This window comes from Silene latifolia, chromosome 6, assembly GCF_048544455.1.
Source record: "Silene latifolia isolate original U9 population chromosome 6, ASM4854445v1, whole genome shotgun sequence".
Taxonomy (NCBI): domain Eukaryota; kingdom Viridiplantae; phylum Streptophyta; class Magnoliopsida; order Caryophyllales; family Caryophyllaceae; genus Silene; species Silene latifolia.
In genome coordinates, this window is record NC_133531.1 from 113569960 (window position 1) to 113594705 (window position 24746).

The following is a 24746-nucleotide window of genomic DNA, read 5'->3' on the forward strand; positions in this document are numbered from 1 at the left end:
GAAAATAGTCCTCTAAATTATTACAAGATTAAAACCCTCAAAATGAGATCAGATGAGATGATAGGATGGTAGTTGAATGTTTTAGGTCTTCAAACTCTCGGGTATATATGGGGCTTCACGAAAACCTAGAAAGATTTCCACTTAAGAAGCCCAAAAAGGAGATTGGAAAACCCGTATAGCAGAGCTGCGCAGACTGCGCAGGCTGCGCAACCACTGTTCTTGCCTGCGCAATAGTGCGCACCTGCGCACCCTGTTTGCGCAGGCTGCGCACAGACTCGTTTTTTGGGACTTCTATATTCCAAGAGCTAGACCTCTTCAAATGCCTTCATTTCTTCTAATCTTCATTCCTACTTCTCCCAACTGGTTTTCGGGTTACAAGTGATCCTCTCGTGCCTTGTCTTGGCCTTTGAAAAGTGCTTCATTTGCCTCTCGGGTTCCGTGCATTAAGATTGAGTGTCCAACCGAGGTAAAATGCACAAGTTACCACCATATAACCAATTGCCAAATGCTAGGAAAAGTGTACTAAAAGACCCATATTAAAAGACACGAGGGTGATAAAATCACCCTCTTAGACCGACACAATACATTACTATCAGCTCCCCTACAATTTACCTGGTTTCGGATCTGCAGGTGAGCCAAACCAAGTAGCCCAAGCACAACTCCAGAGTTATTGGCTGTGAATTAGCAGCATAGATGATGGTCCTGGTGGGACAGGGTTGACAGAGAAAGGAGATGAAACTGAGGGATAGTAATGAAAGTAGGGGAGGAAGTGTTGGTTGATGTCTAGTGTTGGGTCGGAGATGGAGACGATGGTGACTGGGGCAGTGAGCCATGGAGGGAGAAGAGACAGAAAGCCCACGAGGTAGGGATCACCAAAGTAAGTAAAAGGTGTATAAAGGTATAAATCAAATGAGCCAAGTCTCCTGGAACCTAGAATCACAGTAGCAATATGCATGCCCAGAGATCCAAATTAATACTCCTGGAGTCCTAGAGATCATCTTTCCGGGAAGTGTATAAATCATTGCGTGGACAGTAGCAATAAACACAAACTTAAGAGCTGTCAAGCGCTGATCCGACACATCAAGGTGCACCCATTATCAGCACAGAAGCTTAAGAAATCATGAAGAGAGCAGACACACAAATTTCAAGTACAAAATGTGTGAATTCAAAGACGAGGGCGGCAGAGAAAGAACAAATTATGTCCCTTAAGCTAGCTACATCTTCCTAATCCTTTTTTGGTACACTAATTCCTGCACATATTACAGTTTGTTTTCCAGCAACTCTGTATATACAACCCACATGCACATTCATTAACTTTCTTGCCTTTGCTTTGTCGACGAACAACAGCAGCCACCACAACAAATCCACGAAAAGCAACCTTTGCACGAAAAACACCCTTTGCACGAGAAACATCCTTTGCACGAAAAGCATCCTTTGCATGAGCAACCCAAGCATGTCGGTTTAGGACATTTGAAGCAGCTAGGCCCACAGCAACCTGAGCATTTAGGCCAACGGAAACAACTGCAACAGTTCACAGAACAACAACAATCTGGGCAAGTTGGGCAGCAGGTGCAGCTCGAGCATTTGGGCCCACAACAACTCGAGCAATTGGGCCGACAGCAACTCGAGCAATTGGGCCGACAGCAACTCGAGCAATTGGGCCGACAGCAACTCGAGCAATTGGGCCGCCAACATTTCATTTTACAGGTGCAGCTACAACAGTCTAAACAGCTACAAGACCGGTTGCAAGTGGTGACAGTAGAAGGATGGGTGGCTTTCTTGGGAAGTTTGAGATCCTGTCTGATTTTCTTGAGGCGTATTTGAGTGTTTATGTTTTCCATTTCATGGACATACCGACAAAGATGGCGGATATAATCTGGGTATAGTTCCAAGTTGCAATGTCCACCGCCTTTTATCCACAATGGCTCGTAGGGTTCCCTTGCACGCTTCCACAGCCCATTTCCATGTAGCCAGTTAACCACGTCATCTTCCGTTCCCTGCATCGTATGAATGGGGGTTGACACATATGAGACACATACTTATTCTATAAGACCTGCTCATGAACCATGTAATTAAACGAGTAATACTCACGTAGTTGGATTAGTCTCACATGTTAGACCATCCCATACAATATTCACAATAAGTGAGAATGTAAAGAGCTTAAAGTTCTTCAGACCTCACAGAACTCCCATATAATTATATGTCTCTCTCTTCCATTATAATCGATTTATTTCAAAAACCAATAAGGACGAGCCTTTATATGCAACTGTCAGTAACAACTGTAGCAACGATGTCAAACGTGACTTGTGACCAAACCTAGTAGTAACGTTTAATATTTATAAATTCACATCACTCAGTGGATCGAGAAACTCCCATAAAGTATGGGGGAGAAGGTAAGCCACTTCCGAAAACATTACCCAAGGGGCTCCCGCAAATTGCGAGGCGGGGGCGCAGATGTTCGCAGCTGTATTAACAGCACAAAGAGGTGGTTTGCGAATGGCCAAAGGTAAAAATTACAAGTTCCTCCGTTTTCCAATTTGTGTTGTCAGCCAAACAAGTAATGTGAACCAAAACCAATTTGTACCATAATTATAATATATGGCCATCGAATGCCCTTGTATATTTTTAAGAACACAGTTTGACCAACAAACATTATTCCCACCATCCTAAAATAAATGAAACCTTTTGACTTCTTAACGTTGATGGAGTCTCACTTTAACAGAACAAAACACAGGAATTGAAATGGAAGATTTGACATTCACTATTTTAGTACAATCAAAGTATCAAATTGTATAGTAATTTTAAAGCCAAAGTCCTTACATTTCAGGTCACTGGGTATTTAATAAAGTACATGAACTTGAAACTACATCAGTCGTTCACAAATCCCCTATAGGAAGACCCACAAGTTTTAGAAATCGCATGTTCACGTATAATCTTTAAGTTGAAAAGTTATTCTGGGACACAGAGAACAAATTTATGTCGTGATCAAATAAATCAGACAAGATTCAACCAGAATTCCTTGCTTTAAATGTGTCTCTCGAAAGTGGTTAGTTCATAAACCATGGAGACATGGTGGAAATAAGAAATTTTAGGACTGAAATTGCAGCAAGAGAGACCATGGTAACCCAACTGGCCAACTTAATTAACTCTGAGTAACTTTCAAGGGGATTGATAGAAGTAGCCAAGAAGTGTCCTAATGGTTGGTAGATTATATAATATCGTATTGTATGCTCAAATAAAAAGGCTTTGTTAATTGTTATACATTATTTAAGAGACCTAAATAAAATTTGCAGCTCTTCTAAACTTTGACCTTACTGTAGCCTCAGAAAATAACTTTTCTTTTTAGTATCAGTCTAGATTCAAAATTTCAAACCGCTTAAGACCATCATAAGGGAGGCTTTTCTCACTTCCATAGTCATTCTCAGGTAATTGAACTCAACCTCTCCTTCACAAGTCATTTTAAGAAGGACATTATAAACACACAAACATTAAGAAGTTTGCTGGCTAAGTTTACCCAGAAAACTCATTAGTATCACTTTACAATCCATTTGCTTATATCATTAGGAAGATTTGGGATCTCATGATTTTGTGTATGAAAACAAGAGGCATCTTTATAAATCACACAAAAAAGACGTCAAGGAAAAAGCTAGGGGATCACCGGTTATTTAGGTCAAATAAATCAAGACATATGTCGCAGGTTATTTAGATTAAACACATCAAGACAAACTTACATGTATCACCAGGACAGGGCTTTTCACTTTCCGGATTTTTCTAATATTCTGCATCATAAACATTGTCAAGGTTAGGATTTTTCTAACACGTTTACTTACAGAGACTATAATTCGACAACAATATACTCCGACAAATCAAAGGCTCCCACAAATGGCAGGGTAAGAAGGTTTTAAATGTACACAGCGAAGAGGCTATTTCAGGACGACCCCTAATAAAAACTGTGTTGACTAATATTTTACTTTTACCATCAGAACTGTGCAGTGGACGACTAATAATTCCCCCATAAAAAGGCCCGTTGGTTTAGTGTGTTGTTTTACTTTTACAATCATAACCCAAAACCAAAAATAGTGAGTCTTCGGCTACACTTTGAAAATACACAGCCTAAGATTATTGGTCAAAAACCCACAACTTCCATAAATGGATCCTTGAATAGGTTAAATCTTCGGTGCCATCTAGCCACAGTATAATCAACCTAACTGAAGCTATATTGAAATTAATCATGCACATATATTGATTTGTAAAAAATAGAAGTCTTCCAAGAAACAGTGGAGTAAGAAAGAGAGAACACACCCTATACATATCAAAACAGAATGAGAATTTGACATGGCATAGAACACGAAGCCCAGAGAGGATGGCACTGTGCAAAACCACTCCCCTCAGCCTTGGGAGCTTCTTTGCCAAGTGTAGGGTGGGCCCACTTCCAACTGACTGTCCATATAAAATAAGATCTTCTTGACTGGTTCCATATTCAGTCTGAAGACACTGATAGACAGCCTCTATATCCGCATATGTGTTGGCCTCACTTGGCTGCAGCAAAGGAAGACACATAAGAAAGCAAAAAAACATAAAAACTCTCATTAACTTGCAGCAATAAGGTAATTGAAACTTTGAAAGATTGACAATAGCTACACATGATATGGCAGCTTTAGCGAACAGCCCTGCATGCTTATCATACACAAAAAGGGACCAACTCAATTCAACCTGATCCGAACAAACGCAGACTGATCCAACTCGATCCAACAAGACACAAAGTGAGTAATATACCCAATAAGCGCGGTCGGAGTGACCATTTAGGCACATAATGATTCATGCCATAAGCTTGAGAACTATCTTTGATCTATTATCTATGGTCCCATTATTTATATAAAATATTAACGCACTACACTAAGATTAAACAGAATTTTACGAGTTGTTTCGAGAATAAGCTTTCCACATCGTAAATGATATAAACAGATCATAATTTGTTTTTTTTTTTTAAACGACGAAGTAAACTTGAGTGTAAGGATATCATCAGCTTACCTTACCAGTAGATGCACCATATCCAGAATAATCATACCTGTACATTTTTAAAGACAATGTATCAAAATTTCATGAACAGTGGACATGACAAAAATAATGACAGACGACAATCAATTAGGGGTTCATGAGAATAAAAGATGCAACTATGCGGTCAAAACTTAAATCGCAAATCATTAATATTTCCCTAAAACGTACCAATTTAAAGCCTACCAAGACAACGAGACTCTACATAGAATTGGATTTCATTCAAGTCAAATCAAATACTCCTATATTTCTAACATGTTTCCAACATAAACATTCTTGACATGAAAAGTCACATCACTAAATCCGAGAAAAAAAATCATGTTGGATAATTCAAGGAGAAAAGGGAAATAAAGGCGTACATTCTGAATGCAGTAATACCTAACAAGATTAAGGTCACCGTCATATAATACCCTTACGGGATTAAAATTAATGTCAACTTAGTGACGTCCCCAGCTAACCAGATTCAATTTGTGTCCCAACACCTTCCATCACCCATTTCACCTTTGCAAATTTTTCTGCCTAAATCAGTGTGCTTAAAGGCATCTACTACTATGAAAGATTTCAACTTTCGAGTATTCGAATATAAGGCTTAAGCACTAGAGTCAACAGTCAACACATAATTAGTGATACATGTTAAAAGAAACTCGAATAAGTTTAACTCTAATGACGAACCTATACTCACATTACATTAACATTTTTTTCTCAAAAAAAGACCACGTTTCTTGAATATTGATTAAAAAAGATTCATCATGGCTGCAAGAAATATAATGCAGCTTTATCCTAGAGCCACAAAAGCTTAATAAAGATTCTTCTGTCTTACACAAGTTATTGAAAATGAAATGCATGAAAAGAAGTGTCTGGTGGGCGTGCAAGAAAGCACAACCAAATATATAATTTTCAACTCATAAAGTGAAAACTATTGATTGATTATATATTATCAGGCGCAGAATTTTCAAAAAGTAATTTTTTTGGATAAAGCTTACAAGTTACAAGTGCCATAAGTCCTTTTCTTAGTACAAATTTTCATACTTTCAGTGAGTGAGTAAATCGAAAGCTTTTTCACCCAAAACTTAAGGCCTATCATGAACATTGAACAGAACTTTACATATTGAAAAGTAAAATGAATCCCCACCACACAAAAAGTGGCATCAAGTGTTTCAATTAACCTAACAAATACTATGAATCTAAGTAACAACATCACATCATCATGTGAATATAACAACAATATGGGCTACTACCAACAATCCAACATAACCTAATGGCTAATGTACATCATCCTAGAAGCTATGTTTAATCTAACACCTAACTACTTCATTGAACCCAAATAAGGGAACAATTTTATTTCTTCTTTTCTAAAAAATAATACTCTGTACTCTCTCCATCCCAATCACTTGTTTACTTCTGATTAAGATACTTCTCACAAATAATAAAAAAAGGTAAACAAAGGAATGGAATTGAGTGAGTAATAAGGTTCATCCACCACCTAACAACTTGGTACTAACTCACCTAACATGCACAAACACTTGATCTTTAAAATCAAGTCATATTCTAATTTTTCACTAAGCTAAACTAGGTAACTAAAATGCAAAAAACACTTGATTTTAAAAGCTAGTAGAATCATAGCAAAAGATAGCTCACTCAAGTGTGAGGTATCTAGTACGATAGGTCCCAAGTTCGAATCCTGCAAATCGTAATCAAACTTAATAAAACAAAAGAGAGAAGAAGAAAAAAAAAAGGGAAACAAGCTGACCCCATTAAGTTGACCCTAAGATTGATTTTGAGTTGAACAAAGAGATCATAAAGTTGACCAAGGTCAGCAGCATTGCCATGAGAGTAAAGAAGAGTAAGTCTAGCATAAGGATTCTTCAAATAAAAACCAACAATCTTGTTTCCTCTTTTAGTCTCAATCACATGAACATTCAACAAAGGATCATCTCCTTGTGGAATTGGTACCGATGCCGCCGTCGAAACCGCCACTACTTTACCATCCGTATCCCTCTTTTTCACCTCGTATGTTGCCGGAGAAGGCGGAAAAAACGCAAACTTTGCTGCCAAATTTGACATTGAACACCCCATTTTTTAACTAGATCCGAAACTACCCAACTCATTAATGCATGTTAAATCTCATAAAGATTGAAACTTTCATGGATTTCATGTCATATAATTTGTGGGTTTTGCTTCAATTTGGCTTACATGTGAGTTTTACTATGCTCTTTTGTGTTTCAGGTTGAAAAATGGTGTAGTTTGAAGACTCAAGTGGGTTTTTTTACTGATTTTTTTGGAAATAAAATGTAAATATGTAGAAAAATTGATGTTAATGATGTATGAGTAAGATGGGTTTTATTCACAAAATAGAAAGTATAAATCTAAAGAGGTAAAAAGTTAAGAGCAGAAAGATTTAGAAATATTACTAGTGTTGGTAAATGTTGAAGTAAATTATTATAATTCAAAATACAAATAAATAGAAATTACAATGAAGAAGAAAGAAAAGGGGAATTTAAAAGAGAGTTTGGTACTACAATGTTTAGCTAAATATGTGAATGTATTTGAGAGAGAGAAATGGAAGAGAGTAAAGTGTGAGTAGAAACAGAAGTTATAAGGGCACAGCAACGAATAAATACAAGGGTAAAAGTGGTAAATAATGTCAGGAAGTGAGTTGTATAAACTTGTATGATTTCATAGTAATGTCAGATGGTACAGTGTGACTGTGTGAGAGGTGAAGAAGAGGAGAGCAAATGCAATGAGTCAAGATTTGTTTATTGCACTCTGTTTCTACATTTATTTATGTACTACAGCTGACTCACAACTCACTAACTCAAAATACCATGTTTACATACTTTTAGAATTGGTGAAACTAAACTGGACCCGCTTAGGCCGATTTATTAAGTGTCTAACACGTATTTTGGAGTATCATTTATGTGTCGGTGTTGGATACACTCTCAAACACGGACACAGTAGATAGTAAAAATATTTGTGATACCTAACTCACAATTCACCAACTTAAAATACGGGTATATGGAGATGGGGTGCAGGTGTGCAAGAAAAGTACTTCTAAAATCTTAACAAATACGAGTAGAAACTTATTTCAACTTGTAAAATTTAAATAGAGAATTATTTCAACTCGTGTTTAAGAGCATACTACTTGTATTATTTACCGTCTCACCAGAACGAATGATATTAGTAATTTTAGAGTGATATTATACATGTTTTATTTTTATTCAAAAAAAACTCCTCTATTTTCATTAATAATTCTTGAGAACCTTTGGTCATGTTTTTGTTTGATCACAGCAAATGAGGTTCTTGGGAACATGTGAATAATAAGGGTGTGGAAGAAGAAGACAAAGATTGGGGCAGAGCTTTCATCATGTCTTTGTAGAAAATGATAAACCAAAGGCAAAGGGACATGATTTAATCAAAGTCATTATTATGGATTGGACTTTACACTTGTGCACAATATCTCCAACGGTCAAAGTCTCTAACAAAACAAACAATTTTTGAAGCTAATTATCTCCTCAATTTTGCTCTTCTTTCGTACTTGTATTTTTTTTGTGGCCAACAATATTCAAACTTGTCCAATAAAGGCTAAGAAATCTAAACCTTGTGACGGTAACCTATCACCTGAAAGACAATTCCAAATGTGAGTATGAGATGTGAGTTTTGGACTTTCATATAATAGTTAGACTTGGACCTATCAATGGGTTGGACAGGTCGGGTTAGAATACGAGCTGGTTTGTATGACTTGGATCTATCCTTTGACTTTCAATTATATAAAAATATATTCTAGAAAAAATTATGAAAATTATATCATAAGATTCGTCATAAAATTTGCTTTCAAAAGAGTATACATTTCATATTATTAACTTATATATTTTGAGAGATATTGAAGAAATGTGAGAATGACATATATAAAATAATGGAGGCAGTAGTCGATTAGGTTCAGAACATGGGTCAAAAAATAGTTACTTAACGCCTTTTTCCTACCATATTTTAAATAAAAAAAAAAATATATTTTTCTTAAATTAAAACATACTCCCTCCATATTGCCCCTAGGTAATTAAGCCGTCATTCTCTTCTTCTCAATGATATGTCTCCATTCCTCTTAATTTCAAGGGTAGGATTGATATTTCATCACAATTTCTTAAATCATCCAAAAATGGGAAATGAGACAATATAACTAGGATGAAGTATTTAATATTCATATTTTAATAAAACTATCTATTTTTCTTTGTCCCAATGTATCGACCCATTTGGATTGGATTTTGACCCTAAATTAACGAATCGGTTCGAGTTCCGGTCAACGAGCCGTGGGTCAAGATTTTTCGGGTATGACCCTAGAAAAAACGGGCCGGGTCAGAATTTGACAGGTCTACACTTAGATCTGTTAAACGGGTCGGGTAAGAATATGAGTCAGGTCATGGGTTGGGTTTGGGTTGAATACGAGTTAAAAAATAGTTTCTAGTGCTTCTTTTCTACCATTTTTTAAATCGAAAAAATACATTTTTTAAAAATTACAGCATATTAGTCGAGATATTTTAATTAAAAAGTCTATTTTTTGGTACTAGTATAATAGTATGTCTCAGACTCTCTTTGTACTAGTGTCGTATAACATATTCATTTGTATTTTTATTAGCGATAATGAGGTATCAATATTTTAATCGAGATAAACATTACATGGTATAATTGGATCATACTTCCTAGTCCCTCTCATCCACTCTTTTTTTCCTCTTTGAAGTGGGCACGGAAATTAAGGGTGAGGACTGAGGAGTATAATATTGATAAAGATATGGGTGGGGTTTGGTAATTAGAGAGATGTATGAATAATTAGGATTAAATATTAATAAAAGAGATGAGTGGAGTTTGGTTATTGGAGAGACGTAGAAATAATTAGAATTAAACATTAATAAATGATATGGTGTGGTTTGATGAGTGGAGAGATATGAATATAATATTAATAAAAACTTTCCCAAAAAGGAAAGAGGAAGAAAACCTGAATAATCCGTTTTAGGAAATAGGGAAGAAAAGAGTGGATGGGAGGGAGTATATTTTAAATTCGGAAAAATAAATTTAATTTTCTTAGGATTAATGATATAAATAAAAATTATTTAGTACGGCTGTAGTTGACAGGGCAGTCGTATACCTATCAAAAATAACCAACTAAACTAACTATATAGCTAGGGAAGTCAGGTCGATCTCCACAAGGACGCAAGATATCTGTAAAAGGTCCGTCTATTTGGTCACAAATAGGGGGTTGTAATTTGGTTTCTAAACTAAATAAAGGATTAAAGGAAATAGTAGTAAAGAAAGAGCAGTAAAAGCAAGAAAATGTAATAAAGATGATCAATAAAGAAGGAACATGTCGGGATTTCGGTTCACTATGGTAGCCTAATGACTCAACTGCAAATAGTTTAGATGAATTACTGCGAGACGGATATTGAAAGGTCCTTCCGGTCCATTTTCTATCCTAGATTTCCACTAACTTAACTTCCGTCCTCGTCAGGGTAGTCTACTGTTCATAGCAGGTTTATTTAGTCCAATCTGCCGATCCAGGAATAAATTTAACCAGATTAAAGGGTAACTTAGAAGCGTGCACTCAACTAAGTCGGTAAATACAATTAAATTGCCATGGGGACAAAGTCTCACAAATAGAGCTGGCAAATAATGACACGACACGAAAACCCGACACGAACCCGACACGAAATTAACGGGTTTGGATTGAGGCTCAATGACCCATTTATGTAAGTGGGTCGACACGAACACGACACGATATTTAATTGGGTCGGGTTTGGGTTGAGCTCTCTAAACACGAACCCGACACGAATGACCTGTTTAATAAATTAATCCTAATTTTTTTTATCTTTCATCACATAAATATACTTAAAACTTTCCAAATATTGACATGACACGAAAACACGACCCGAACCCGACACGATATTAGCGGGTTAGGGTTGAGGCTTGATGACCCATTTATGTAAGTGGGTCGACACGAACACGACACGAGATTTAAACGGGTCGGGTTTAGGTTGAAGGGTTTGTGACCCGTTTACATGTGCCACGAACACGAACCCGACACGACCCGATCTGTTTGCCAGGTCTACTCACAAATAAGCCATCTAACCTACTCACTACATCGTCACATTTCTACCATAGATCCCCTAATCCCAACATGAAATAATTTAGCTACTCATACTATTGTTGTTGTCAATATCGAATATAATGAAATAACTAATAACAAACATGATATAACAATAATAAATGTGCATAAACTAATTAGGGCAGAAATTAAAGAGAACAAAACAAGAGAATTGAAGCAAACAATAATTAAATTAAGATTAAAAGAAGAGAAGGATTACAATCGCGAGAATTCCGGCGTAAAAAACACTGGATCCGAGCAAGAATAATCCCAAAATAAAGTTACAGTGAAAGTTGTTAAGGGAGAGATTAAGAAAAGAGAGTGTAGAAGTTAAACGTAATTCAGAGATGTGTCAAACGTCATTAAAACCTAGTTATCGAAAGATTAAATAGAAAACTAAGTCCATAAGCTAAAAATAAGTAACACGGACTAATTAAGGCCCGTGAAACATCAAACCACTCGATCGAAAGCGGTTTGAAACAAATCGATCGAGGACTTCTATGAGTAAACTACTCGATCGACCAAAATTGTTACTCGATCGAGTAACTCTGATTTCCAGCATTGTCGATCGAGTAGGATAAACAACTCGATCGCCGCCTCAGCCAATAAAACCACTTGATCGACTAATAAATATCCTCGATCGAGTGTTCTTCCTCTGAAACAGCTCCAACTCGTAGCCGACTGCTTCGTAGACCACTCCTTCACACATCCCAATGCAGTATCTCGCTCTGAAAATCCCGTCACCTCAAAATGCATGCAAAACAGGACGAAAATGGTACGATTTTACTACTTTCACGTTCATTCCTGCAAAATAGACAAGACGAACCAAAGTAGCCATTTCGGGGCATAAAGCAATATAAACAGTACAAAAGTACATGGAAATACATGCAAAATAAGGCTAAAAAGACTATGCAAAATGCACGTATCAAATCTCCCCAAACCGAACCTTTACTCGTCCTCGAGTAAACTAAATGCAAACTAATGGAACGGAAATGATAACTCAGAGCTAGCTATAACTTGTCTACTTGAACCAATTTAATGCAACAAAAACCAACGATTACAGCTACAGCAGTCAATACGCAAACGAGTTATGAGTTGTTCAGAAATAAAGCCGACCTATCGACCTTGCAAGACCAATAAAATCGGACTCTCACGTGGTCACTCTTCTCTCATGAAGCAAAGGGTGAATTATATGTAAAAGAGAGAAAGAGAAAACTCACCTAAATCACGACCTACATAGCATGCATGCAACAAAAATGAAAGACGATTCAAGTACTAATGCACACAATCCAACCAATAATGTCCGTCACAACCGAGGGCTTACAAATAGTATAGGAATAGTGAGGTTCAGGTGAGAAAAGGCAAAACAATTTATGGAAATGTGGAGGTAAAAGCGTCAAGCTAGTTCCTAAACAGGACCATATAAGACCGTCCGAATCTCAACTGACTGAAAAATAAAGCTCAAGTTCCCTTCATTTGGAACACAACTCACCATCCAATTACACTATCACCTCAAAAATATACGAATAAGAACGGAGGAGTGAGACGGTCACAAACTTCCCTTTTTTAATACCGTCTTAATGAATAAAATAAAACAAATTAATAACTTTTTCAATTTTTTTCTTCTTTTTCTGGTTTTCACACGTCTGACTCTATTTTTCATATTCTTTTTTTTTTCTTTTTCTTTTCACGTTTTCCTTTTTTTTCCTTTTTTTTTCAATTCTTTTTTTTCAATTCATACTCCACCAACTCCAGTCAAAATACACACGGGCCAAACCGCAGACGGAAAATCATACCGCAAAAGACATACTAAACTAGCTTGACTAGGCAGGCTCAGGTTTGGATGTAGCTAATGGGTCAAAAAGGCTAAATTTGGCTTAAGTGGAGCTAAATGGGTGAAAAATGTAAGAAAAGGGAAAAATTTGCAAGCACCTCCCTGCATGTGACACCGACCACAAACCCGAATGTATGCATTTGACAAGAAATCGAATGTCATAAAAGTGCAAAAATGATGAACATGCTATGCAAGGAGTACTACTCTCAATTCCTATATAAACCGGTCATGAATGTCACCAGTTATAAGGCTCTAAAACTCAGAAATTGTAAAGTAGGTTGCCAATTTATCAGGTCAAGTCTAAACAGTCAGCTATATTTGAACAAAAACTCGTAGATTATGCGTAAGACTCAGCTAATAACCGTAAATGAAAGTGCAAGGCTCAAGTAAAATGACAAGTTAAAGTGCAATATCATCACGGAAATCAACTGTTCCGACTCAACCTACATGCAAAAATAAACGTGAATATTTTATTAATTTTTTGAAATTTTCAAATTTTTTTGGATTTTATGATTTAATGAAATAAATAAATACAATGCAAGCTGGAAAATAGAAACGTGAATGCAAAACAAATGCAAATGCAGACTCAAAGGTTGCATTACCCTCCCCAAACCAAAACGGACAACGCCCTCGTTGTCCTTCAGCATACACCAGCAGATATATGCAAGAGAACGGGAATATACAACCAAGAAATGAAAAATAATAAAATAAAAAGGAGACCAAAGAAATAAAAGAGCGAGAATAAACATACAAAACACGAACTTCCCCAAACCAGCCTGAAAACTGGGGAAGTGAGTAGACCAGTAACTACTCGTCAGCCTCCTCTGTCACGTCCTCCACCATCACAGTGTAGTTCGAGTCCGCCTCCTGCTCTCTCCTCCTCTGCTCCTTCTGAGCTCTCGTTGCGGCCGCCACTGGGTCCTCGTCCTCCTCCTCCTCCTCCTCACTAGCAGACTCCGGGTACCCCTCAGCTGGATACCGGTAGAAGGAAGGGTGTGGCCAACCCTCTGGAATCGGACGGTGTCGCCTCATGTGATACTCGTACATAGGGAACAAAGTGAGAGCTATGTCCCTCTCCATACGAGCATGTCTCTCTGCCATCTCAAGCAACAAACTATCACGGCGCCCTTGGTCCATGACCGCAGACGCCTCAAAGGATGGAGGACAAACAAAATTAGCCGGAAGAACCGGTTGTGCCTGGTCGGGCGCAGGAGTAGGAGTAGGAGTAGGGATCGGGGTAGGTGTGGTCGTGGAAGTCTGGCCACCCTTAGGAGGTGTGGATCCCTCTCCGATCTCAAGTCGATGCCGTTTCCTAGAAGGGCAAGGTTGTAGGTGGACGGAGCTGTAGGTGGTACATGGGTAACGGTGGTGGTAAAATACCCCGTGCGACAGTGGGCAAGGGGACGAGACGAGGAAGGGTAGTGAAAGGAAGGTCTACGGACAAGGAACCACTGATCTTCCAAGTTTGGTGGTCAGAAGTCAGCCAAGTCATGGACAACATAGATGCCCGGTCCAGGAACCTATTTCCCGGTATGTACGGTAAGTCACGAGGTAAGGTAGGGAGGAGAGAACGAGCAAGGAAGGTGGCTATGCCACCACAGACAATGGTGCCCGTGGTCTTCTCCCCCTGAGCCTGGAAGTACCGGAAGGTCAAGTAAGCGATGTTGAGGGTAAAGGGACCCTCGGTGTCAATGTTCAAGTAGCCGGCCAGAATAGAAAGCTTGGTGTTAGTGATGTTGTTTGGCTCCTTTCGGCCAAAAATAATACTCCCCATCAGTCGCAGGAAGTAATGGCAGGGGGAAGGTGGACCTGAGCGAGACGTCGCTCCTCGAAGGGGGTCTGTGCCAAAGTCCGCCAAAGCTGACGGAGGACCTTCCTAGGAGCGGCAGTGGCGCCTCTAAAGGAAAGGCCTAGTCGAGTACCAAACTCCTCCAAAGTCAAAGAAAAGGTCCGGTTGTACAACCGGAAGGACACAGAAGCACAGGTAGGGTCAGCGGCGTGTGCCCCGGAGGAGAAGGTAAAGGAGTTGAAAAACTCAAGGGTTAGCTCCCTGAAAGTGTAGACACTCATGTTCACAAGTCTAGCCATCCCCGTACCCCTCAGAATCTCACACACCGGCTCGTAGATACCAAGCCTCTTAAGTGACGTACAGCACAAAAAGCGAGTCGGGAGAAGGTCACGGTCTACTAAAGCATAAAATCTAGTGCGATGAATACCGTTAACAAAAAATACCTGGGGGGTAGTTGGGGTGCGAATCGAGGGAGTCGTCCCCTCGGATGGTAACACGGCCAGTAGCAGGTGTAGCTCGTGCACGACCCCGACCTCTAGAACCTGGAGTAGAAGCCCGTCCTTCGACGGGACGAGGAATTAGAGCCGCCTGGTAAGCAGCTGTGACTGCGGGTGACCACGCAGCAGGGGTGGTCACCGTACCTGAAGTACTAGCTGAGGCTACAATAGAAGAAGCAGCAGAGACCGCTACAGAGGAAGAAGGGCTAGCAGCAGTGCTAGCAGCAGTGGCTGTGGCGGAGGTAAAGGCTGAAACAGAGCTAGCAGCAGCAAAAACGGTGCCAGCAGCAGTAACAAGGAACACAGAAGTAGAGGTTGTGGTACTAGTAGGTGCGGAGGCGGTGGTGGCAGCAGGGACCACCGTCTCAGACAAGGACGAACTAACAGTCGTACTGGTAGAAGGCATAGAGCTACTGTCCATCCTAGTCAAATAGGGCAGATAATCAGTCGAAATTGTCGACTTAGCAATCCTAATTCCCAAATTTTACCTCAAAAATTCGAATTGGCAAATAATCAATGACGGGGAAGAGGGAAACAGATATCAATTGAAGCAAATTAAGCAGATGACAGCAACAAAATCCCAGAATTCAGTCGAAAATTTCGACTGTTACTTACCCTAAGCACAAATTATCTCAAAAATTCGAAACAACAAGTGAACATCGATGAGGTAAGGGAAATTATCATCAAGTTAAGTAGAAAATCACAATTATGGTCGAAATTTTCGACCAAAATCGTCTACCCGAAACCCTAATTCCCAATTTTCTTCATAAAAAGCAAAAATTAATGCAATTAAAAGACAATGAAGAATAGGAATTGCTTACGTGATCAATAGCAACCTACAAAGAGCAATTAATCGACACAAATTAAGCAAGAATGGCGATTTTTCGAACCCAGAAACCGCAAACCCTAGAATCCTCAATTGACCGCGAAAAACAACGAAATTCAAAGGGGAAATAAGGGGAAATTGACGATTAATTAGCAATGAACAAATTGTAGGTGTTGGATTTGGTAGAAGGGCAAGATTAATGGAGGTTTTGGGGGTTTTTATCGCAATAAGGGGTTAAACAATGAAAGAGGAAATGAAATAATGAAAAGGGAAGGAAAATAGGAAGTTTAGAAGACACTTCCTGTGCGGCATTTGAAAATTCACTCGATCGAGTGATCTTAAACCACTCGATCGAGAGCTCTGGTATGAAATCCACTCGATCGAGTAAAAATATACTCGATCGAGTACTCCCCTATTTAGCTGCTTTCGATCGAGCACTCTGTAGCCATTCGATCGAGCATAATCCTCTCGATCGAGTACAAAAAGTACTCGATCGAGTGCTTTTCCTCGTGTAAGTCCTTGAAATTGCGTATAATCTCCCCAAACCTGCATAAAAACACTCGCAAACATATCCTAATATACCAAATATAAAAAGTAACAGTTTATAGTTTTTCTAACTACGCTAAAAATGTTTAAATTCTAATTATCCTAATAAAAGCAATAAAACAAATTCAACGGAAATTAAAATTAGTTTTTACAATTTGTTACACGGGGCATTCTCCGCTCCTCAAAACAATTCAGTAGCCCCACGGAAGGCTTCTGACTGGAGGACATCACTTCAGTAACATTAACCGTCCTCTTCATTCTCTAGGAGCTTGTACTTGAATCAGTAGGAGGAGAATAGTTGACGTCCACATACACACGAACTTTTCTCGTCCTTATTCCTTTCTCACCAGCTTTGACATTATCATCCCCACTTTGACTGATTTTAATTTCACAATGACCGTTGACAACTCCTGCCTTATTTCATCTGTACCTGCGGCAAGGAAAATAGACGAATTCTCCTTCTTTTTGCTCTCAATCTGAGGCGGAGGGGTCACAATAGCAGTACAAAATTCCAAATTTTCATCTGGAGTGTCAATATGAGGGTTAGTGATGGAAAGGGCATTGCAAGGCTGGGCTTGTATGGGAGCCCTTCGGGACTTAGACTGATGGAATGTCAATTCCTCGTCCCCAACCTGGAAAGTCAATGTCTTGCCCCAGACGTCAATCACTGCACGAGCAGTGAATAAAAATGGTCTCCCTAAAATAATAGGGGTGTGAGTATCCTCGGGGATGTCAAGCACAATGAAATCAACGGGAACAAAGAACCTCCCGATCTTAACGGGTATATCCTCAATGACACCTAACGGCCGTGATATACTACGGTCGGCCATCTGTACAGTCATGTTCGTGCAATTAAACTTAGTCAAACCAAGTCTCTTGGCAAGAGACACGGGTAAGACACTCACGCTAGTGCCAAGATCGCATAACGCGTTATTAATCAAGTGGGTACCTATATGACACGAAATCGAGAAACTACCCGGGTCTGACTGTTTGGGAGGTAACTTATTTTGAACTAGGGTAGTCCCTACCTCGGTCAAAGCTTCCGTCTCATAATCATTAATATGCCTCTTACGTGATAAAATTTATTTCATAAATTTAAGGTAAGAGGGTACCTGTGTCAGCAATTCGGCGAACGGAACAGTGACTTGCAAGCTTTTCAGGAGTTCGGCAAATTTACCCAACTGTTGATTGGCCTTCGTGTTCTGTAATCGCCCCGGAAAGGGCACGGTAGTAGGTATGTCGAGCCCTTTGTTCCTTTCTTCCAACGTGTTGGATGGATCAAGCTCTTTATCCTTCGATCGAGACTTCTTACCTCTCGATCGAGGTCTTTCAGGAGAGATTTCACTCGATCGAGCACTAGCATGCTCTCGATCGAGGTCTTTATTATCAGCAGTGTCCGATCGAGCAAAAACACCACTCGATCGAACAGTTTCGTCAGCAATTTCACTCGATCGAGTGGTTTGGACTCCTTGATCGAGCTGTTCAATTTCCGGTTTACTCGATCGAGTAAGATTTTCACTCGATCGAGTCCTTTCTGTTGGAGTTAGTGTCCTCCACAATAGTGCGTTAACATAATAAATCTCATTAATAGAATATCATCAGATATTTAATTATTTGATCCTCGTCAGTTGATTAACGTAAATCGATAACGGTTGGCTGACTAGAGTTTGACGTTATTGTCGTGAGACGGCGGTGATCAACTGACCCCTTTCGGTCACACCTAAAGGAACGAACCCCAATTGATAACTAATTAATTGTATGAGATACAATTCATTTAGTCCCTTGATTTATAGACTAAGAGGTTAGTCGATTTTTATTAGAGAGATTTCGAGTTGCGAACTCGAGGAGCGGCAGTTATTATTTAATTATGCGATAATTAAATAATAAGTTTTGGGAAACGGGTTTTACTTAATTAACTGTTAATTTACTAAAATTGTACTAATTGATTAATGTGATTAATATTAGTACGTAAATAATATGTGTAGTGGTACACGTATATTTACGGAGTGAATTGGACGAATTTATTATGGAAGCATTTAAACATGATACGATATTTAAAATGAAAATTACACGGATTTGTGCGACAAATATAAAAACCAACATGGACCCGTATATGGTCATGTGGACCGTGTAAAATAAGTTTAATGGATGATTACTCACATAATCATTTTACCTTATTTTGTATACTACCATAATATATGTCTTATACTACATTTTGCATGTGATGTAAGATAAAATTATAAAACAAATAATTGTCCACTAGAGCCAACTCCACCCGCCACTTCCTTTCCCATTTCTACACTCCATATATTTGTTCATTTGTTCACTCCATCTTTCTTACACAATTCATTCATTTTGCATGTGAACAAAACCTCTTCCATCTCTCTACATCATTTCTCTAGTATACAATTATTACTAAGAATAGTTAGTAATATTACTAGTATTATTATCAAGGGCACATATTAATAAGTTACTAGTTCATACTTATTAATATTGTTGGGTAGTTCTTGGGTGCTACTTGGAGGAGACTTTCTATTTGAAAGTTTTTCAAGGAGGATCATCCACATCATTTTAGCTCAAGAACAAATTAGTAAGGAGAACTAATTTGTGCCCATTTTACCTCATATTCAATGTAAGGAAATTGTTTTTCCTTATACTTTGTTTTTATGCTTTCATATTAGCATGCATGTTACATAGATCACATAAACAACAATTTATGAGATAAATTTATTTTATTAGAGAGTCTAATATGGATCTATGATCTTTCAAGTGGTATCAGAGCTTAGGCTTGTAATTTGCATGTTGATTTTAAGCATTTTTATGAATTATGAGATAATTAGTAAAAACTCAAAAATTGTGTTAAAAGAGGTTTTGGCACGAAATTTTTGGGACATGCATACCTACTGATCTCAAAAGGTTTGTGGAATTTTTTGGTGATTTGTCAAGTAATTTTGCTAATTTTAATGATTTTTGGTAGAAAACCGAGTCAAAATGTCGCATTTTAGTGAAAAATTGACTAAAATTAGTTAAATGTTGATTCGGTGCATGGCTTTTTTTATGGTAGTTCATGCATATTTTCTACTGATTGTATGCAAAAGGTTGAAGGTTGGTTCGAATTTTTGCATGTTTATTGATTTTTTGAGTAAAAAGTCGATAAAAGTCCAATTAATTAATCATAATTTGGAATTTTTGGATTCTGCCCATGATAAATTTATTTAAATTTAAGTATATTATTTAAATGTCAAAAGTAATTTTGCATGTGTGTTTTCACTTTGTTTTGATGTTTATTGGTTTTAGTGGTTAAAAACCGATAAATATCGATCTTTTTCTTCACAAAATTTATCCGAAATTTTTGGGCAATTTTTATGACTTTTTGGTGTTCTTGGGAGTGTTCCAGAATACTAAAAATTTTTGTTTCAATTGTTTGGGTAATTTTTCAATTATTTTGGATTTTTACTTAAATATTATGATTTTTCCGATTTAATTAGCAAATTATCACCAAACCAAACTAATAATTTGTCATAAAATTAGTGAGGACTAAGTTTGAGGTTCAAAACAGTTTGGACTATTAGTTTGGACTTAAATGAGATTTAAGAGTTAATTATTGATTTTTACATGTTAAAAATCGATTAAATCCACAAAACCGAGATGGATACCAATGAAGATAGGTAGGGCGATTTTGGCATCATATTTACAGCATTTTAAGCATATTTATTTAAGTTGAATGAATGATTGTCATTTATTTAAAGTATTTATCTTTTGTACCTAGTATGGCCTAGTTAATTTTTAATCGTTATTACCCGAAATGAATGGGAATATCGATTTGTTTGTAATTAAATACGATCTCGTATCGTCGGTTTGTAATTAATTAATAGTTTCATTCATTTTATTAATTAATGTATAATAGGAATAGCTATGTAATTAATTTGTAATAGTTATTTTACCGGCGTTTCAAAAGACGGATTACAACGAGATTTTAGTCTATTTTTGGAAGGTGTTCCAAATCCCACAAGGAAGAGCCACTTAAGGAATGAAGAGGCAAGGGACCAAGGAGTTGGTTTCCGAAATGTAATAGACTAGTTGTTTATTAACTAGGAGGCCATACTAGGATTTATTCATATGCTTACATGTTTGCTTGTTTTATTTTCGCGCATGCCAAAATCGCCATTCACATGCATTTTATTTTTCGCGGTTGTCAATTCACGTCATTTACATTCACTGAATTAATTCACTTATAAGGAATTTATGACTAAATTGACAAGATCTCTCACATAACTAAAATTGAGATTAGCCTTACCAATTAGTAACACCTATGAATCTCTTGTTCATTAGAGCCACGCTCGCCCAAGCGGGGTGTTCTCTTTTTACCTTGGGTAAGTAGGGTGGTAAGCGGTTATCACACGCCAAAATTGGTTGGACTCAACGGGATATAAGACGGTCTTGTGTTCCGGGGCTAGTAGATGAATTTGAGGAAATTTGTCGACCAAGAGTTCTAGAGGTAGAATTAGTCAACGTGACTTACCGAATTTACGCAATTATGGGATGTTTCGCCCAAGCGATGCTCATTTTTGTTTAAACTTTGGGTCTTGGAATCATTTATATAATTTAGTGGGAGGTCATTATATAAATGCTAAAACTTGCTAAACATATTTTTACAAGTAATTTTTTAAAACAATGAATGTTAATTTTTCCTTTTTGTTGTAGCATTTTAATTCGCAATGGCAACTTCATCCACTCCATCGACTACTTCACTAGGCAAAGATTCATGGCTAAGGTCCGTAATGGACAAATGTATTTTAAAAGATGACGGTAGTAACTTTCTTGAATGGGAATCCAACATCAAAAGTGCCGCGTTGTCCGACAATGTGCTCACTTACTTGACCGATGCTCCTCCTATCGAGCCCGGTGCAAGAGCTTCATCGGCGGTGCGGACCGCCTATGATGACTATGTGAGGATGTTGAATGATATCAAGAATGTGTTGATATGGTCAATATCGCCAAAGCTCAAGCTATCATGCATTTCTTTAAATGCTTACGAGATATTCACTCGTATGATCACTATGTTTTCACAAACACCTAAAGTCCGTCAATACGATGCGGCGGCACGCTTCTTTGAAGCTAAGCTTGAGAGGGGCCAAAAGGTTGGTCCCCATGTCCTTAAAATGGTCGAATATGTTGACATCCTAGAGCGTCTAGGGTGTAAGATTCCTAAGACTCTTGTGGTGGATCGTATCCTTCACTCACTCCCCACCAAGTTTGCCCACTTTAGGGTAAACTACAATATGAATGACATGGATAAGAGTTACCATGAAATTCATGCACTCCTCACCCAAGCGGAGAGGGATATGGAGGCTAGTGGGAGTGAAAAGGGAGATGTTTTAACCATGAAGTTAAAGAACATGTCTCTTGGAGTCAAGAAAGGAAAGGGAAAAGAAAAGTCCCAATTCAAGAAATCGTCAAAGAAAATTGACAAGGGAAAGGGGAAGGCCGTTGTGAATGGCAATCCCAAGGCAAAAAGTGTCAAGCTCTCTGAGGCCGAATGTTTCCATTGTAATGGGAAGGGGCATTATAGGAGGAGTTGTCCCAAATACTTGGAGGATCTCAAGGAAGGGCGTGTGACGCCTATTGGTATGATTTCCTCTCTCTATGTGATAGACGTTAATTATGCTTGTACTTCCACTTGGGTACTTGATACCGGATGTGGCTCTCACCTTTGTAACCATTTGCAGGGTATAAGGGACGTGCAAGCACTAGCAAAAGGTGATGTGGATCTCCGCATGGGCAATGGAGCTAGAGTAGCCGCCGTTGCCGTAGGGACCTATGTGCTCACTTTAGCTAGTGGTTTAGAGTTGTATTTAAATAAGTGTTATTTTGTACCAACTTTAACTAAGAACATCATCTCCATTTCCGCGTTAGACGCGTAAGGCTTTCGTTTTATGATTAAGGACAAGTGTTGTACTTTTTCTTTAAATGATGTGGTTTATGGCAAGGCCATTTCAATTGGAGGCATTTATGTTTTAAATTATGTTAATGACGTTTATCATATGGAAACTAAAAAGCTCAAAAAGGGTGATCCAAACGAATCCTACCTTTGGCATTGTCGTTTAGGCCACATAAACGAAAGACGCATTAAGAGACTTGCTTCATCAAAAGTGCTCAAACCATTTGGTTTCGAATCTTATGGTACATGCGAGTCTTGCCTTTTAGGCAAGATGACTCGTGCACCTTTTGCGGGAAAAGGGACACGAGCTAGTGAGGTTTTGGCTCTCATACACACGGATGTGTGTGGACCATTAACCATCACCGCTAGAGGAGGTTTTCTCTACTTCATTACTTTTACTGATGACATAAGTAGATATGGGTATGTCTACTTAATGAAGAACAAAAGTGAAGCCTTTGACAAGTGACACGTCTGTCGCGTACCTGTCAAAAATAAAACCTAACGGTCTCAACTAAGAATGTAGTAGAGGCAGTCGAGTATCGAATCCACAGGGAGGAACGCAATTACAGCTATCTATTTCTAATTCTATAGTAACAATTGGGTTGATTAAATTTTTGGGTTCTAAACTACGGAGTTGAAAGGAAAGAGAAATAAAGCAGAGAGTTAAAACTATCAATAAGAGAGGGACATGTCGGGAATTCGGTTCACTACGGTAATTTAACAACTTAGCAGTAAATGACTCAGACGAACTAATGCGAGACGGATATCAGAAGGTCCTTTCGGTCCACTTCCCACCCTAAAATACCTCTAACTTAACTTTCGTCCTCATTAGGGTAGTCTACTGTTTATAGCAGGCCTATTTAGTCCAATCTTTCGATCCAGGATTAATTGTAGCCAGTTTAATGGGTGACATAGAAGCGTGCACTCAACTAGGTCGAGAATTACAGTTATATTGCTATAGTGACAGAGTCTCTTAGTCAATTCGTCTAATTCATTCACTACGTCGTCATTATTCTACCGCAGATCCCCTAATCCCAACATGAAAGGGTTTAGCTACTCATATTCATAACTAATCTAACAGCAGATAAATTTCCAGCAGAAGACATAATGAAATAATAAATATAAAGCGCAATAACAGAAATTAGGGCAAGGAAGAACAACAACATAAACAAGAATTAAAAGCAACAAGAAAGTTAATTATTATTAAGAGAAGAGAAGATTACAATCCAAGCAAATTCCGGCGTAAAGAACACGAAATTCAATGAAGTAATCCCTGAAGCAAGAGTAGCAATCGAAAAATAAAAGTAACGTAGGAAAATTGTTCTCTTGTAAAAACTTAGAGAGTCTAATGAATAATAGATAAAAAGATAAGTGAAAAAGATGCTAATTAACCTAGTAAACATAGGTTAAATAGCCAAACACAAAGTGTTTATGCGGAAAAATAAAACACGGACTGATTAAAGCCCATAGAGTCGAAAGCCTCTCGATCGAGTGGCTTAAACCACTCGATCGACCAAGATCTCAGCAGAAACTCCTCGATCGACCATCTGGGTACTCGATCGAGGGCTTGGTCGAATGCAGCTTACTCGATCGAGTAAGGAATAGCTCGATCGAGCCTTGGGGAGCTTAGGGACCACTCGATCGACCACCAAACAGCTCGATAGACCACCTGGGTCTTCAATTCAGCTCACGTCTTCAGCAAAATGCCTCGTAATGCGTGCAACAACACTTCCAAGTATAGTATCTCACTCTGGGACAATCCCGTCTCCTCTAAATGCATGCAAAAAGGGTGGAAAAGAGTATGGTTCCGCTACTTCCGCGATCATTCCTACAAAAAGGACAAAATACACCAAAGTAGCCAATTCGGGGCAAAATACTATAAAAACAGTATAGAAAAGCATAGAAATACGTGCTGAAATAGGCTAAAAAGACTATATATTAGGCACGTATCAAATCTCCCCAAACCAAACCTTTACTCGCCCTCGAGTAAACTCAAAACTAAACTAATGGAACGGAAATGATAACTCAGAGCTAGCTTAACTTGTCTACTTGAACCAATTTAATGCAACAGAAATCAACAGTTAAAGCTAAGTAGTCAATACGCAAACGAATTATAAGCTGTTCAGAA

The 24746-nt window shown here is 38.2% G+C and overlaps 2 protein-coding genes across 2 annotated transcripts; one reads left to right on the forward strand and one right to left on the reverse strand.

Annotated features, from left to right (window-relative positions):
* Positions 1-1097: 1097 nt before the first annotated feature.
* LOC141587121 (uncharacterized) lies at positions 1098-7643 on the reverse strand. Its single transcript, XM_074408551.1, has 5 exons — positions 6806-7643; positions 5032-5068; positions 4303-4539; positions 3732-3779; positions 1098-1997 (listed from the first exon to the last, which is right to left on the reverse strand). Exons 1-5 carry the CDS (start codon positions 7129-7131, stop codon positions 1311-1313), a joined length of 1335 nt encoding a protein of 444 aa, XP_074264652.1. The 5' UTR covers positions 7132-7643; the 3' UTR covers positions 1098-1310.
* Positions 7644-19015: 11372 nt separating this feature from the next.
* LOC141658913 (uncharacterized) lies at positions 19016-22688 on the forward strand. Its single transcript, XM_074465651.1, has 3 exons — positions 19016-19309; positions 21382-22305; positions 22407-22688. The coding sequence occupies exons 2-3, from the start codon at positions 21396-21398 to the stop codon at positions 22439-22441; spliced, it is 945 nt and encodes a 314-aa protein (XP_074321752.1). The 5' UTR covers positions 19016-19309; positions 21382-21395; the 3' UTR covers positions 22442-22688.
* The last annotated feature ends 2058 nt before the right edge of the window (positions 22689-24746 follow it).